This window comes from Ochlerotatus camptorhynchus, unplaced genomic scaffold, assembly GCF_037179485.1.
Source record: "Ochlerotatus camptorhynchus isolate MF236.1 unplaced genomic scaffold, CSIRO-AGI_Acam_v1.1 ptg000183l, whole genome shotgun sequence".
NCBI lineage: Eukaryota > Metazoa > Arthropoda > Insecta > Diptera > Culicidae > Ochlerotatus > Ochlerotatus camptorhynchus.
The window spans coordinates 83,153-100,052 of NW_027040673.1; the positions used below are offsets into that span (position 1 = coordinate 83,153).

A 16,900-nucleotide genomic window follows, 5' to 3' on the forward strand; every position below is an offset into this window, starting at 1 on the left:
TTACAATGCTGGATCAGAACATTTGAGTGTCTGTTACATATAGCATACCGACTTAGCTTCCGAAAATGGATAAAAACTGCACATATGGAGGAGTACAACAATGCTAAAGCTCGAATTCAAAAAAGTTTCTTCCAGCAACTTGGATTACACGTCGATAAGCCTCGTGCTAAATTTAGAAATAGCAACGATAGTAAGATGGCATTTTATAAGACTGACTTTCTTTGATTTGCACGCTAGTATTCTTCAATATTAATACCTTTTACCTATTAATATTCTAATCGCATCGTTCTTATTATCTACAGGTAACACCGCGAGACGTTTCTTCAAAAATGCTGAGATTTCATCTCAAATCACTGGAATTGATCTTGATCTTATCATTCGATTGAGAACGATTTTGCAAGCCGTTTCATCTGGAGAATCCGTTGACCCAGAAAAATTTCACCAATATGCAAAAGAGACAGCCAAACGCTATGCTTCTTTATATGGATGGTATAATATGCCTACAACGCTCCATAAGTTGCTTGTCCATGGGTATCCAATAATAAATAACGCATTGCTTCCCATTGGTCGTATGTCCAAAGAAGCCCAGGAAGCAATGAATAAAGAAATAAGGCAGCTAAGAGAGCATCACGCGTGGAAAGGTTCACGCGAGAAAACAATGAAAGATATATGTTGTGGATTGCTTGTTGCATCCGATCCCATTGTTTCAAATTTATCGCCATGGGCAAACGGTAGTGGCAGATGAATTGCCTAAAGAGGTGAGGGAATGAAACCTCTCCAAAAATAAATGTCTTGACAAATAAAGGCTAAATCATCCTTAGTCATCACTCTGCTCCTCTCCACCTTACTGTTTTTTTTTTACCTTATATGTAACACTCCTGCTTGTGGTCTTTTGTCCGTAGAAAAATTCTAAAATTTGTTAGGGTCGTGGTCATGACCCCCTCCCCCTCTGCCCCTCCCACCTCCCCTCCCCCTAAGACCACGTGGTTTATTGACGGCCATTTACCTGCCAGAATAAGGATTACACTAAATAGTCAGTATTCAGATGGTAATTTTATTTATGTTAGGATAAAATACAATCTTCGAACTATTTTGCTTCCTCCACAACCATGCGTCTCCATAGTGACTTGATAAAAAAAAAATTCGCGCTTTGCGCAAAAATGCGCAAAGAGTGGCCTATATACCCAAAAACTAGACAAAATTTCGCGTCAGATCCGGGGTATGGCATCGTTTTCTGATGTTTCCTGTAAAAGTACTGGCTCTCCTTAATACTAAGTATTTCTCCAAAATTGCATATAAATCAATATATTTGCACGCTGGAAAAACACTATAATTTTGCGAATGGATTTCAAACAAACCTTGAAATGTTTTGGTTATTTATGCTCAAAAACACCTACAGTATTGTCAGATTATCCAAATTTTCCAATGTTTTACAACGAGCTCATAAAGAAAGCTCATAAAATAAAGAGAATAAAAATTGAAAAACTATCACACAAACCTCAACTTTAAAAAAATCCCCAAGACTAAATTTTTGACCAAATGACTTGAAAATTTGGGATTTTCTTAGTTGAAGTATCTATATTGAGAGAAAAATATAAGAAAAATGAAATAATGAAGTCGATTTTTGAGGTTTTGTCCGATTTCCGGCCACTGTGCACTGCAGCGCTTTAAGCTGGGTTTAGACTGGGCATGTAAAATGATCAACTCAGTTGAATTCAATTGGCTTGAAAAATTGAGCCTGGTTCAACTTTTTTCAATTCAAGTGAGTTGATCAAGTCAGTTGAATGGCATGGTTTACACGTTCAATTCGCGTTCATGTCAGTTGAATTCAACAAACTTGATCAATTGGCTTGCCCTGTCTAAACCCAGCTTTAAAGTTACTGCTCAATACCACCTTGCTTTTGTTGTGGGATATCTGCAGCTTCGCTCCATGCATAAGGTTTCCTATCATGTCGACCGCCTCAGTCACCAAGATTTCCATCTATTCCAGCGTCTTGCCTGTTACCGTAAGACGCAAAGCCAACGATCTCAACTCGTTTGGGTAGCTTCAGCGTTAGACCGCCGTTTTAAATCACGTTTCAGAGCGTTGGACCAAAGATGGAGCCTTGTGGAATTCTCACCGTGATCATAATCGATCTCTGTCCCATATTTGGCTCGTAGATCAGAACCCGGTTCTGGAAGTAGCGTCGGCCTCCCAGCTGGAGCTGTTGAACGCATTCTTGACGTCGATCGTTATCACGGCGTAATATCGATCTCCTCTAACGGCGCCGGTGGTGTAGTGGTAAGCGTGATTACCTCTCACCCCAGCAGGCCTGGGTTCAATCCCAGTCGGCGCCGCCGGGATGTTCTGAGGCATAACATCTCTGATCACGCCTTCCTTCGGATGGGTAGTAAAGCCGTTGGTCCCCGGTTCATGAGTTGATGGGTCGATAGGTAGGGTCCAGGTGTGGGAGCTGCCTTCCTGGCACGTCGGTAGCATTGGTGCTCAGCACGGAAAACAAGATTGACGGAAAAAACAAACCAAAGGAAAAAAAAAATCGATCTCCTCTCTACTTCTGTGTCGATGCCTTCTCGGCTCTCTCGAATTTCATCCACTTTTGCTCTTCCTTTTCGAAATCCGAACTGCCTCCCGACAATCTTTGCTCACTCTCCGTGCATTTCGTCAGTCTGTTTAGGATGATCCTCTCTAAAGCTGGGTTTAGACTAGGCAAGTCAAATGATCAACTCAGTTGAATTCAATTGACTTGAAAAGTTGATTCTGGTTCAACTTTTTTCAATTCAAGTGAGTTGATCAAGTCAGTTGAATGGCATGGTTTACACGTTCAATTTGCGTTCAAGTCAGTTGAATTCAACTGACTTGATCAATTGACTTGCCCTATCTAAACCCAGCTTAAGAGTTTTCCGAGTGTATCCAGCAGGCACTGCTACGAGTTGCTCGTTGGTGACTTCGTCGTTATCTCCCTCTCCGTCTCCATACGATGTACGTGACCAGGTCGTTGGATCATGCTTCGAGAAAAGTCCTTCAACAATGACTTTCAGGTTCTCTAAGCACATTTCAGCGGGCATGACTTGACATCTGATCTTCGTCATCATGACACGGTGTACGTCGTTGGCAGCAGTGTCTCAACCCAGGCCAATTGAAAATATCTGTTGCTCTGTTTTATATTTCTTTTATGTGCTCGGAACCATGGTGGGTATATACAGGGGTTGTGAGAAATATAGGCCCCCTTATTATGCGCCACGAGTGAGGTGAGGTGACTCGCTGTCACTAGTGAGGTGACAAAAGTCACCGCGAGTGAGGTGACTCTCTGTGGAAATCAAATGGAGAGTCACCTCACTCGCGGTGACTTTTGTCACCTCTCAAGTGACAACCTCACCTCACTCGCAGCGCAGAATAAGGGAGAGGGTACTAGCAAAATTTTGTCCAAATTTGGACTGTTGTAACTTTGTTAAATATTGTTCGATTTTTTATCTTTAAGAAGCATTCGACTGGACAACTAATCAAGTGTTATGACGGGGTTATGGAAGTGACCATGGTTACCGGATACCGGAGATATTCCGAGTTTTCTGAGGGCATGTCTAAATTGCTAAATTTGTGATGAGTTTTTCTCAGGGTGTCCGTTACTAATCTGTGTTTTTTGTTCATACGCCAAAAAAAAACCATTTTCAAAGTAAATGACGCACCATCGTCTCTGAATCAACCGAGATATGGCCATTTCCCTGGAATCGGTCCTGAGGGAGGGTTCTGAGTGCGGTCAGTTCTTTCATTCATTCATCAGTAGGCTTCCTTTAGCCTTTGAATGGATCATTGACCACATTGGTCACTTCCGGAACCACCGGAGTACTCCCGAGGGCACCTGTAGTAGGGGAAAATTGCATTTTTTTTTTTCTCCTCCACATCATGCCGTGCGACAGCTCTTTCTTCATGGTTTTGCATCAGTCGGCTTTCTATAGACTTTGAGTTGATGATTGACCTCATTGGCTACCTCCGGAAACACCGGAGTACCTCCGAGAGAACCTGTAGTAGGAGACAATTCCATTATTACACAAAAACATGCCGTACGACAACTCTTTCTTCATGGTTTTCCATCAGTAGGCTTTCTATAAACTTTAACTGGATCATTGATCACATTTCCCGCTCACTGAACCACCAAGAGGCGCCACGGATGCGTTTACCTACTGCAGGAGACAATTAAATTTTTACACCAAAACATTCCGTATGGCAGCTCTTTCTTCACGGCTTTTCAGCAATAGACTTTTTAAAGACTTGAATTGGAGATTGGCTGCTCTCGGCACCACCGGGATGTCTCTGGGGGGGGGGGGGGGGTTCCCTTTAGCAGGGACAATTACATGTTTGAACCAAAATGTGCCGTGCAACAACTCTTTCTTCATGATTTTTCATCAAAAAGGTTTCTGTAGAAGTGGATTATTGACCATATTGGCCAGTTTCGAAACCATCGAGATGCCCCCGGAGAACCTATAGTAGAGGAAAATTATATTTCAACCCAATACATGCCGTACGACAGCTCTTTTTTCATAACTTTTCGTCAACATGTAAGACGTGACGATATGGAAAGATATGAAAAGTTTCGTATACACCGATGAAAATTCAATAATAACATTTAGAAAGATTTTTTCGGAAGCAAAGACTAGCCTTGGACTCGTCTGGCAATTGAATCGTACGGTTTAGGAATTGTTTCAATAGGTGTTTAATACCACTCGTCAATCAAAAGTTTTCCCAACTTTTTTACAGACGTCGATGGTGGGAACACGCTCCTCACTCAAATGGGAAAGCAACGAAAAACAACGCATTTTATTCCAGGGGTGCATTTAAGTTCATCCTTACTTAATATTCAAATTTTGCTTTTGTCTTCGTTCATGTGACTATGCAGCGTGTGAGTAGTAAGATCAGATTGAAAAAGAGAAGAAGACAAAGATGCATATTCATTCTTTGCGATACGTTGTCAAAAATGTAAACAATGAACATTGCGACCAAGATTATCATAAAAGGTAGCCTTGATGTTGACTTGCATCTGTATTAGTATTTCGAAAATCAGCTGATAACCTGTTTTCCTGTTGTTGTGATCCATTCAAAGTCTATAGAAACCCTACTGATGAATAACCATGCAAAAAGAGGTGTAGGAGAGCCGATTTTATCTCTTGGTGCGTCATTTGCTTTGAAAGTGTTTTTTTTTGGCGTATGAACAAAAAACACAGATTAGTAACGGACACCCTGAGAAAAACTCATCACAAATTTAGCAATTTAGACATGCCCACAGGAAACCCGGAATATCTCCGGTATCTGGTAACCATGGTCACTTCCATTGCCCCACTATAAAATTTGATTACTTTTTAAGTCGAATACTTCTTGAAGATTAAAAATCGAACAATATTCAACGAAGGTACAACAATCCAAAGTTGGACAAAATTTTGCTAGTACCCTATATTTCTCACAATCCCTGTACATGGTGATACAGCTTTATCACTATATGGGCGAGGGGGTCGCGTGGGGGAAAAGTGCGGTTTAAGAGCAAATTGTTAACAAACTCGGTCGCTGTCCCATACAAAAATTCAACATGGCTGAACCATGAATTTGACACATTGGAACACCTATATATAGTCACCTTGCTCGGAACATTCCTCTACGTCCCTATCTGCCTGCTTCTGTTCTTGATCTCTGGATCTACTGGACGACTTCTGGCTCTGAGACAACTATCGCGGAGGGAGCTCATTGCTTCGTTGCAGTAGAAAGCTGGAAGCCGTCTGTTATTTAGCTCTAGTTTCCTCGGCATGATCTTGTTACATGCTCCTAATGATTCTGTCTTCCACTTCAGGTCGCAAGTTCTCGTCCTCTCTACTGCCACAGGATTCCGTTGGCCGATGCCCCTATCGGATTGCCTGATGGTCACTATGGGTATATCCTTCACACACTCTCCAATTTATGCTTTCCACCAGCGACGGACTGCAGTCCGCATAAAGTGACGTCGACAATCGATTCCGGGCCATCTCTGCGAATAGTGATGGTCGTGCCTTTATTGAACAGCCTAATTTCCAGCTTTGCCCGAGCTTCCAGAAGAATGTGCCCTTTTGCGTTGGTACATCTATATCCCCACTCCACTGCCTAAGCATTGAAGTCTCCTCCGATGACTAGCGGTCTTCGTCCGATCAGCTCTTCGGTAAGTTCAACCAGCGTCTCGTGGAACTGCTCCATCTTCCATCTGGTGCGTATGAATATTCCGTTAATTTTGGCGATCACGAAATCTTCTTCTTGAATGGGGTATCTGCCCATAACTTGCCCAGACAACCAGTCGTATAACAATGTACACACAGTATCGTAAATGGCTACGGTTTAAATCAAAATCGCATAAAAGAATGGCATAGCTCGCATTATGTTTAAGTTAAATCGTATAGAATGCAAATGCGATGACTCATTTTTCCGTCGTACTGTATCACAAATTAAATCGGATTACATCGTAAGACTTTTCAAAATGAATTTGTTATTACAAATTAAATCGTACATGATGTTAAATCAACTCGTTTAAAATTAAATTAAAATTTGCACGTAAATGGCCTCCACTTTTGTACATACAAGCCATTTATTTACATTCTATACGAATTGTTTGTTTGCATATATGTTTGTATATCACGAAAACAACTTTAAATATACGTGCATTCTGGTTGTCTGGGTGTATTGCAGACATCCCAGCTCTATTCACCAACTAGTTACCTTTATCGGGAGGGACTCGATACAGCTGTGCAGTGTTGCAATAATTGAGGTTTAATTGAGTTACCTCTGTTATTGTTCCGACAATCATTTGGAGCGAAATGCTTGAGAATTCATGCTTAAAAACCAAAAAGTTCAGCAAAATCTTCAGGCTGACGACATCGGAAAAAAAAACTGACAAAATCGGGGGTAGACCAAATCGAAATCGGTTTAACGGAAAGTAAATGTTCATGGCCATAGTTTCAGTGTCCTTTTGAGATTTTGAATTTTGGGTAATTTTGGACACTTTTTTGTCCATATTGCGATGATTTTGCATGAATAAGTGTACGGAAGCACTCAAAAACTAAAATCTCATTTTTAAGACTATTCGATTATTAGTTTTGCCTTGCTAAATTCAGCAGCGCATTAATCACTGATAAGTCGGTTAAAAATTAATTGCTTTATATTTTGGCGTTATGCATTGTTCTCGGTGTTATTTTTGCACTATTTCTTGGAAAACTAACAGAACATTCATGTGCATACCATCAACTAACATTTGACCGGATTTTATGTGATTTGAAGGAAGGAGTTTTTGGCGTTGTGAGTGAGAGTTCGTGAAAATGCATGAGCGAGAGATTTGTTTGTGAATTCGTTCGTGAGTGTATTCACTCAGGAGTTTTCAATGAAGATAATGAATTTAGCGGAAACGGTCAACACACATGATTGACAACAAATAAATACATAGTTGAAGATGCTAAGTTTATGATGATCGATGAGGAGATGAAAGTATAGAGTTAATAGTTCATTATAGTACGGCAGCGTGAAAATTGTATATAGAGAGAAAAGATCGAGCAAGGACAACTTTGAGGAAGGTACGAATCGTGTTGATCACCTCTCAACCCGATTCGTACCTTCCTTAAAGTTGTCCTTGCACGTTTTTTACTCTCTATATACAATTTTTACACTGCCGTACTCTAACCGAACTATCAACTCTATACTTTCATCTCCTCATCTATCGTATAAAATTACCACTTTAAGTTTGAGCACTTTATCGGGGCAGCAAAAAATCATTTATTACTTGATATAGCTGACCCTAAACATATCTTGAGATACATAGTTTAAGGTCTCTGGGTTGACTAAAGCAATATGCACTAAAGGCCATTGAAGTTAGTTCTTTCTATAATTCATCGGAACCTATCCAGTAAACATCAATTGAGTTTTAACATCTCACCAGGCAGTTTGTTTTTACATTTGTGAAATCAACGGAGACCCTTATGACGGAGAAATTGAAATGAAGTAACAACGAGTCACTCACGGCTATGTGATAATCCATTTGACTTGCAAGGCAAATCACTTCACTGTGAGTGATGTGTTGCCACTTCACATCATATTCACCGGGCTAATAGATTTGAGTCGTCTAGTCATTCATAAAATTTCGCTCCCGCACAATGTTCAGATTACAAAGAATACTCTCACAATAGCACTTGCTTCGACATAAACGATTTCATGAGCAAACAGAAGACCTTACGTCTCATCCACTAGGCCACCGTCTGCAATCTTTAACTGCATATTGGTTATGCAGGCAATCTTGTTGAGTCAGGCTTTACAGTGTTTGAACCACTTATTTGGTGGATACGAAGAGGTTGCTATAGTTCAGCAGTTAGTTTTTTTGGGGCACGATTCTTTGCTAACGTATTACTTCCCAATTTTACCCTTATGAATACCGCATTTACCATGACAGCACAAATCTCGAGAAGATCGATTTCAACTTCCAGCTCGCCGTCGCGTTCAAAATCAGTCCAATAATGCGCATTCCCTAAACCGAGCTCGTTCCATTCCTAGCGTTCGCACGGTCCTCTATTTTGACACTCCTTTAGAAATGATTCTGATTAACCCTATACACTTGTTAATACTAGAAAACCTGTACAAAATATTTATAATAATAGCTACTTGCCTCTAGAAACGAAGTCCTCTAGCTCTCTTCTGTCGTGTGGGAAAGAACCCCAACCCATCTCGTGCCGACCCACTACCCGGCATCGCGGCACGAAACCTCAACAAGTGAATATCTATCGTGAACCCTTCCTTCCCACCGGTGACCCTTAGACCGCATCAAACAATTTAATACTTTTGCTGAATACAGTCTTCACGATTACCAGCACTATTAGTATACAGAGTGTCATCCTAAAGCTAGTGAGACTGGAGGCCATCGTCGTTGCAGCCGTTTGCCGTCGCAGCAGCATCGTGGACACGGCAGAGCAGGAAGAGAGGGAGGAGAAAAGCGTCGTTGGGAGCCATCGCAGGATCCACGGAGAGGACCAATAGTAGGTCCAGGTCAGCAGAAGGGCCGCCATCCATCCACCGGTGGCAGAGCTCGTTAGTCGTCGACTGATGGCTGCGGCACTGCTCGCAACTGTTGGATTTTTCGGATGTTGCATTGCGGCTGGCTTTTCACCTGTGTGGGGGGAATAGAAAGAGAAAGAGCAGTGCATTAAAAATCCATCCAACAACGGTTGTGGCTATGCCAGACTGGATCGTTATGAAGTGAAATTCGGTGTGCCTGAATGAGGGTGGAGCAACTTTCCACTTTCGAAACACCCGGGGGAAGATTTATTGTTATGGAAATATTTTTATTTCGTCAGGATTCCTATTTTGCCTGGCTGCTCCGCTTTGACTGGGACACATAACGTGGCGAATGTGACAGGACAGTGAAATGTGATCGTTGGTTAGGGTTTTTGACAGGGTGGAATGATGTGAAGGTCGATGGATTTAGTCGGGAATATATGTTCGCATGACCTTGGTAGTTTTTTTTTTCTCGATGCACTCAGATTTGAAGTGGATTTAAGTGCCACAACGTAATAGTTCAATATGTTATCAACTCAGGGCTCCTAAAATGACTTGAATCATATTTAACTAACCACCAACAAATAATTACATTCAACGGAAAGAAATCGAGTCCAATTCAAGTCACTTTAGGCGTCCCCCAAGGCTCTCATTTGGGACCTCTTCTTTTTATTCTATACGTAAACGATATTTCTTTCATTCTCAAAAAACTTAAATTGCTTACTTATGCCGACGACATGAAGCTCTTTTTGGAAATAAGAAATGAAGAACACATCAATATATTCCGGAATGAAATACACACATTCTACATATGTTGCAACAAAAGTCTACTAGAATTGAATGTAAAAAAATGTAACTTAATATCATTTAGCAGGAAAAGAACAACTTCAAATATTTCAATTGCACTAGGAAATCAAAATGTAGAAAAATGTGAAAGAGTTAGGGATTTAGGAGTTATCTTAGACTCTAAACTAACTTTCATAGACCATTACAACACAATTATTCACAGGGCAAATAACATGCTAGGCTTTATCAAGCGCTTTTGCTATAACTTTCAGGACCCATACACAATTAAAGCACTATATATCGCCTATGTGAGGTCACGACATTGACTGCATCACCATTGCATTCCTTTGGTCCTGTAGCGGATTAAGTCAATTCTAACGCTTTCCACACTTCTGGAAATAGACCTGCTCTATGCTGTCAATCATGTCGAAACTCGAACACGCAAAAACACTTTTATCTCAAATCGCAGTCCTTCACTCCGATCAGCCAAATACCAAGTCCAAACACTGCATGATTATGCGTGTTTTCGGTATATATTCTTTAACGAATCCACCACACTCGCGTGAACAAAGTCGTGGCTCATCGCACCAATTGAACAACACATTACACGCGGTTAAGGTCAAATCGGGTAACAAGATAACAAAACATTTGCAAAAAAGTATTTAATCAAATGAAACGACTACCCATGCGATATAGAAACTAATAAAATGCGATCTCCGGTCCAAAGTAACACAGCCGAAAAACTCCAACCACTCGGTTCTAAAAACTGATGACAGAACTGCTCATGCTTACAAAAAATAAACAATTACTGTGATGATACATAATTAGGATTACCATATCAAAAACTTGAAAGGAGTACGTTTCAGTTGAGGTTTGGAGATAAAGGAGGACAATATTTCCTTTTCTTAACATTGAAGGAGTACAATGAGTTTTTATCCAACGTTTGAATAATATGTGCGCTATCACAAAATTCATGATTTTGTAAGGTTCAATTGAGATTGTTTATAACTTTAATTCTTTATCAATTCAATTCATTTTCTCGTTAAACTTCTGAAAAATGCATGAAACTAGCCATCATAATTTATTTTTAATACAAGAAAATGATTAAGTCTAGCTGTTTTTGCATGAAAACTACAGCTTTACAGCCTTAAAATCATCCCAATTTTTATCATGAACAAAACTTAGGATACATGTTATCGCTGATTGAAACCAACATGAAAAAGGAACATCTAAGAAGCCTGATAATTTTACCATTGATTCAGCAAAGGACTCTAAACCAATACCAGAACATCAAAAACGAACACATGTTGGATTCTATCTAAGGCTGTGTTCCATTTGGTGAATTTTCACTTGCATTTTAAAGTTGGGAAATTTTTAAATAACCATGGTATTGCATAAGACTTATTTCTGACAGACAAACAATCCATTTTGACAAACACCTTCTCGAAAATTGGCCAAGAGGGATTTTCGAACATTTTAATATATTTTCAAAATTTAAATGCAAATTCCCCAATAGAAACACAGTCTAATACTCCGTACAGAATATGGCTTATATCATGTACTACTCATACACTTTTTTTTTTTCCTCTATTCGGGATCTAACACCACTGTGACCAGTAATTTGATCTATTGTAGTATATCCCGTGTCCTTAGTTTAGTGCATGTCGTATTACTCCATCACTATTGAGAAATGATGAAGTATTCGATTTTTTTACAGTTGCCACTCTTGCATTTATCGCAAGGATCCGACTCTAATTGAAAGGTCTTGCAATTTATACCCTTGTAAGTGTTGAAATCCCCTCGAAAGGCGCACTCCTTTGTCAGTCAAAATTGAATTCCTTAGCAACAAAATTAAACAATGACACTGATAATGACCATGCATCAGAACCCTAGTCTTAACCACTTCAAACTAGAGAACAACGAATAAAGGATTAGGAATCACATAGGTGAAGACTAACTAACTCATTTTTTCCTTATTTCAAGATCATCCTCGGTGGACAAAGCCGAGTCTTGTCACTATCAACAAGACATAAAAAGTAACAAGGACTAAGAGGTGTTCCTTGGATTACTGAAAAATCCTGTTCACCTAGTTTGAAGTAGTCAGGACTAGGAATCGATGGTAGATCTTACATCCCGTAACGTACCACGAAAAGGTGATCTACCCACGTTACGGGGCACTCATACATCTAGTTTTCACTGGAAATCCTATGTTTGAGTGCTCATTGCAAGACACCCTATATTACATGACACAAGTCATAGTCTAAGGCTCTAACGTGAGTGAGCTACCAGCTATGTCAAATCGACGATCAAATGCATTGTTTACAAAAACTGATACATCCCTTCTAAAACGTAATCGAGATTTGGTGAGTTTTCACTTAAATTTAACGCTTCGAAAATACATTATAATGTTAGAAAATCTCGCTGTTGTTGATCTTCAGAATTTCGAGGAATTGTTTGTCAAAATTGATCCCTGGTTGGTCAGAAATAAGTCTGGTATTCTACCTATGGAATAGCAGGTTTATTTTAAAATTTCCATCGGTCCATTTTGTGCTCTGCAAACAACGCTCTTTGAAAACAATTTTATGAATATGATATTGGAAAAAATGCAAAAAAGGAGGACATTTTCGATGTGTGATGTAGAAAAGTTGTTGAAAACGGAGGACATGTCATCTTTTAGGATAGCATATGTTAATCCTATACATAATGTCATATTTTGGTAGCGAGCCCATGCAGCACCACAATTTCGCCCATTTGAGCGGGTTTCCTTTATATCTTTGTCATCATCTTCAATCATCTTTGTTTAGATCATCACTCATTAATTTGTAGATAGTCAGTAGCTCGAGGTGAACACAGGAAATTGAAATTTGATTCAAAGTTTGTTGTTAGCTCGTTCGGTGGAATAAAGTTGTGGAAATTAGTAAACCAGTAGTGCAGTGTATACCCGAAAACTACCTCTGTTTTTATATCTCCTGATTTGATTGTTCATCAGCGTCGAGTTAACTGTAGTGCCAAAAATACGGCTCTCTCGCATTTCTGTTCTCGCCGCTGTTCTCGCATCGTATGCATTTTTCTTATCTTCCATATGGGTCATTCCAGTTCAAGTGGGTACAGAATTTAAAAAATATGTGGTCCATGTCACCGATTTGAGCCAAACTTGGCCAAAACGCTTATTTTGGAATTCTGAACTAACGCCTTTTTTATTTTGCTCTAAAATGCCTAGATCGTTCTGGGCTACAACCCTGGATTTTTGAGATTTTTAAAAAATTTAAACTTTCAGAATAGATTACTCTACAACCAAATAAACTATTCGTGATATTTGAACGTCAATTTGGAGGGTTTTTAATGTAGATTCTTATAAATGCATAAACATTTTGTTTTGTTATAGTTACTACAGTAAACAGACTGATTACCGGCAGGTATTAAAATTTTCAAAAAAATGGCCTATTTTCGCCATGGGCAGGATTTTTTATTTCTTACTATTTTGGGCTCAGTTATTTAGTTGTTTATTTATTTATTTATTTATATATTTATTTATTTATTATTATTTTTTTATTTATACGGTTTTATTTATTTATTTTTTTATTTTTTTATTTCATTTTTGTTTTCATTTATTTATTTATTTATTTATTTATTAATTTATATATGAATTTATTAATTAATTAATTTATTCATTTTATTTATTTTATTTATTCTATTTATTTTATTTATTTTATTTTTTTATTTACATGCAAAATCTCCTTAATAAAGAATTAGAAAAAATAGTTTGAAGCAAGCCTAAATATTGACAATCATCATCACTTTCTCACATAAATAGGATGTTTAGGAACAATTAAAAACTGTTTATTTAATTATTTCCATTAAATTGTACATTTAGAGTGGAAGAAAGCATCGTTTGTTAAGGAACACGTTTCAAAAGTGCCTTTTTTAAACTAGTTATGGTGACCTTGCTTGTGTTTGCTTAGAGTCGTGTTGATTAACTCTGAAGACGACATCAAAGCAGCCGGACATTCTTGATTGGAATTTAATCCGAGGATAATACCGGTTGGAGCTTACCACCATTAATGGAATTGTGAACACATTATCTTATAACTGTCAACGCCATAAATATAATATCATTAAAAGGGATTGTTGAGAAACGAAATAGAACATTGTAGTGACTAACTTCACCTCGTTTTACGGTACCATAAAGTTCTCTTTGCCTCAATCCAATCCGCTTCGGTAGAATGCCTAACTTTTCCAACTAACATCCCCCAGAATAAACGCTGAAATCCAAATAGCGTTTCTTCGTAACGCAACATAGACTAAAGCACCTACAATACTCTAGTAGAGCTCACTACAAGGCACAGTTTCTTATCCATTTTGCAGCATATTTCGATGGTACTATGGTTATTTGTTATGGCTTCGTTTGGCTCATGCAAACCTCTCAGTAATCTGACGGATATAAGCCGATTGATTTATATAAAGAAAGTGAGAAGGACTACTAATTTCCATTTAAATCCACTACCTTAATTGCTTATCCTTGACAGCTACGCGTATTTCATGAACAATGTGCAGACTTCTTTAGTGTGTTGAATTATTCTATCTTTCGACTATAGACGCCTACATTGATTAGAATTTGCCGGAATACATTTTCTCCACCTGTGTCTTATACCTATGACAAATATGATGATAATATTTATCACAGAGGTAACTTTCTGACACTACCGCTGCACTATGGGCCAGAAATTAAAATTTCCTGGCAAAATCAAAAAACTTTTTCGAAATAATCACAATTTTTCAACTACTCAATCAACCTTGATAGGTTACCGAAATCAATTTGGAAGTAATTTTAAATTTAACTGTGCTTGTTTCATTTTTAAGCATAGTGATATAATATGCGTTGCTTGGAAAAATTATGTTGTTGCTAATTTGTAAGGTACACTCGAACTGATAAAATAGAGCTTTGAGTGTTTTGGTTAATTTCCTTTAAATTCCGTTATAATTGCTTATCTTTTGACAGATATGTGTATTTCGTCTACTACTTGCAGACATCATCAGTGCCAAGTACTTGCCAAGTGGTGTTGAGTACTTGGCACTGATAAAGTCTGCAAGTAGTAGACGAAAAACGCGTATCTGTCAAAAGATAAGCAATTATAACGGAATTTAAAGGAAATAAACCAACACACTCAAAGCTCTTTATAAAGGGATTCCGTTAAGAGGTTCGACAAATTTTAAAGACTGATAAACTGGTTTTAGAATCATTAAGTATTGCGTTCCTGTTGTGTAAAGAGTAAATATTCTTTGCTTTAACATATTTAAGGTTTGAAGAATTGTTAAAATTTTTATCGAAATCGTTATTTAATTCAACCTACAAATTGGTGACAACATTTTCTGCAGATGTCTGCAGATGAGGTCAGCAGAATAATTTTAATCAAGCAAATCTTTGTAGTTTTTTCAACAGTTTCTTCAAAGTTTGTGGATATTCCTTAGCAAAAATTCAGATTTGGATGCATCTATACCATGAAAAGATGAAAGTTAGCATATTTGTTATTGGAATTTATTTTATTCACCATTTCTTCATGTTTTAACCAATTCTGAATTTATTTTCCTAGTAACTCGGGAATGGCAGGCTGTGGATCATTCGTGCCTGTTCGTGCTTATTTTTTTTAATTCAAAACTTTTCATCTTTATGGGTGAGTTGTGGACGCCAATAGATACATAGTTTTAGTTATAAAGAAAAACAAGGCTTCACTTGAAATATATTGGGTTTGCTGTCCACCGGGGATGAACTAGCCATAGGCTACAAATCTCCTTGATTAAGAATTTAAAAAAAAAAAAGTTTGCTGTCTACATTTTAACTGTGTACTGTACTCCTCTATGTTTGTTCTACGAATATCTTCAGTTCAACGGCTGTCAAAATATTTAGTTTGAATCCAAAATGTCCTCGATTTTAACGTTCTGATCCTATGGCATTTCATGTTTGGGTTCAGCTACCTATGCTGCATCAATGGGAACATTAACAGGTTGCTTAAATATTCCATGTTTATGTTGATTTTAAACAGCCCCCGGCATTTTAAGTCTATGCTGGGAAAAGATTAATATCAACAGCTACTTTTTTAGATTGATTTAGCAGTAGTGAATAAAAATTGGAAAATCACATGGAATTTACTCTACTTCTCGTTAAACTGCATAAAACAGTCGGGTTAATCGCACTTTAAACTGGCAAATATTTGACAAATACGAACCAAACCGATAACCACTGTCAACGCCATAAATATAATAATTCACTGGAACAGCAAACAGCGCAGAGCAGTACGTACACACCACGAAAAATATATTAGTTTTATCTGCAAACTCGTTGATTTGTCGAAGAAAACAAACCCGTAGTGATGAAAACAACCACACTATACTGTGGCTTGAGCTGGCTGCCGCCTAGCAGTGAAATCCCACGGAAAACATAAACATAAACTACCCATTTTCCATTATATAAATTTCAATCTTTTTATGCGGCTTTGGCTTCAGTCTGCATACTTCATCCCTTTTTCCTCCAGCAAACGATCCTAGCAAAGAAGAACCGCTTGCAATAAATTTTCATTTTGTGTATTATGTAAAATTAAGTTGAAACAAAGCAGTCAGTGAGTGTGCTTGGTGGCGATGGCGACGGACGGTGGTGAAGTTGAAAGTCAGTACGAAGAAAACATAACCTCCCAGCCGCCTGTGATGCAGAGAAGGGACCTTCTTGTTTCTCCCAAAAAAAAAATTCAGCCAAACAGTGGAACAACAAAAGGCAAGGATCGAATAAAAGCAAACATGTTACAGTTTGCTTCGTCGTCGTCGTCGTCGTTTCGGTTTCTGGCAGTTTGGCGAAGCGGGCTGATGGTTGGAAAGCTGAAATACGTCACGTGAAGGTGTAGGTTCAGCTTTCAAAATTCACGACGAAAGGTTGCCGTTGGGGGTGACAAGGAAGACGAATGTTTTTGTGGCGTCGGAAAAAAAGCGAACAAACAATTTAACGCTAGCGTAAATATGTAGTAACTCCAGCGTGGAGTTCTGTATTTTCGTAACAAATTAAGGCACATAGGGGAAATGCAG

The 16,900-nt window shown here is 38.5% G+C and overlaps 1 protein-coding gene across 1 annotated transcript in view; it reads right to left on the reverse strand.

The window, feature by feature from the left end:
• Nucleotides 1-8,652: 8,652 nt before the first annotated feature.
• The window catches only part of LOC135702057 (igLON family member 5-like), a 210,387-nt gene continuing 202,139 nt past the window's right edge, over nucleotides 8,653-16,900 (reverse strand). Inside the window, exon 6 of the mRNA XM_065223047.1 lies at nucleotides 8,653-9,155. Within this exon, the coding sequence (XP_065079119.1) occupies nucleotides 8,803-9,155 (353 nt within the window). The 3' untranslated portion in view covers nucleotides 8,653-8,802. The remainder of the gene's footprint in view (nucleotides 9,156-16,900) is intronic.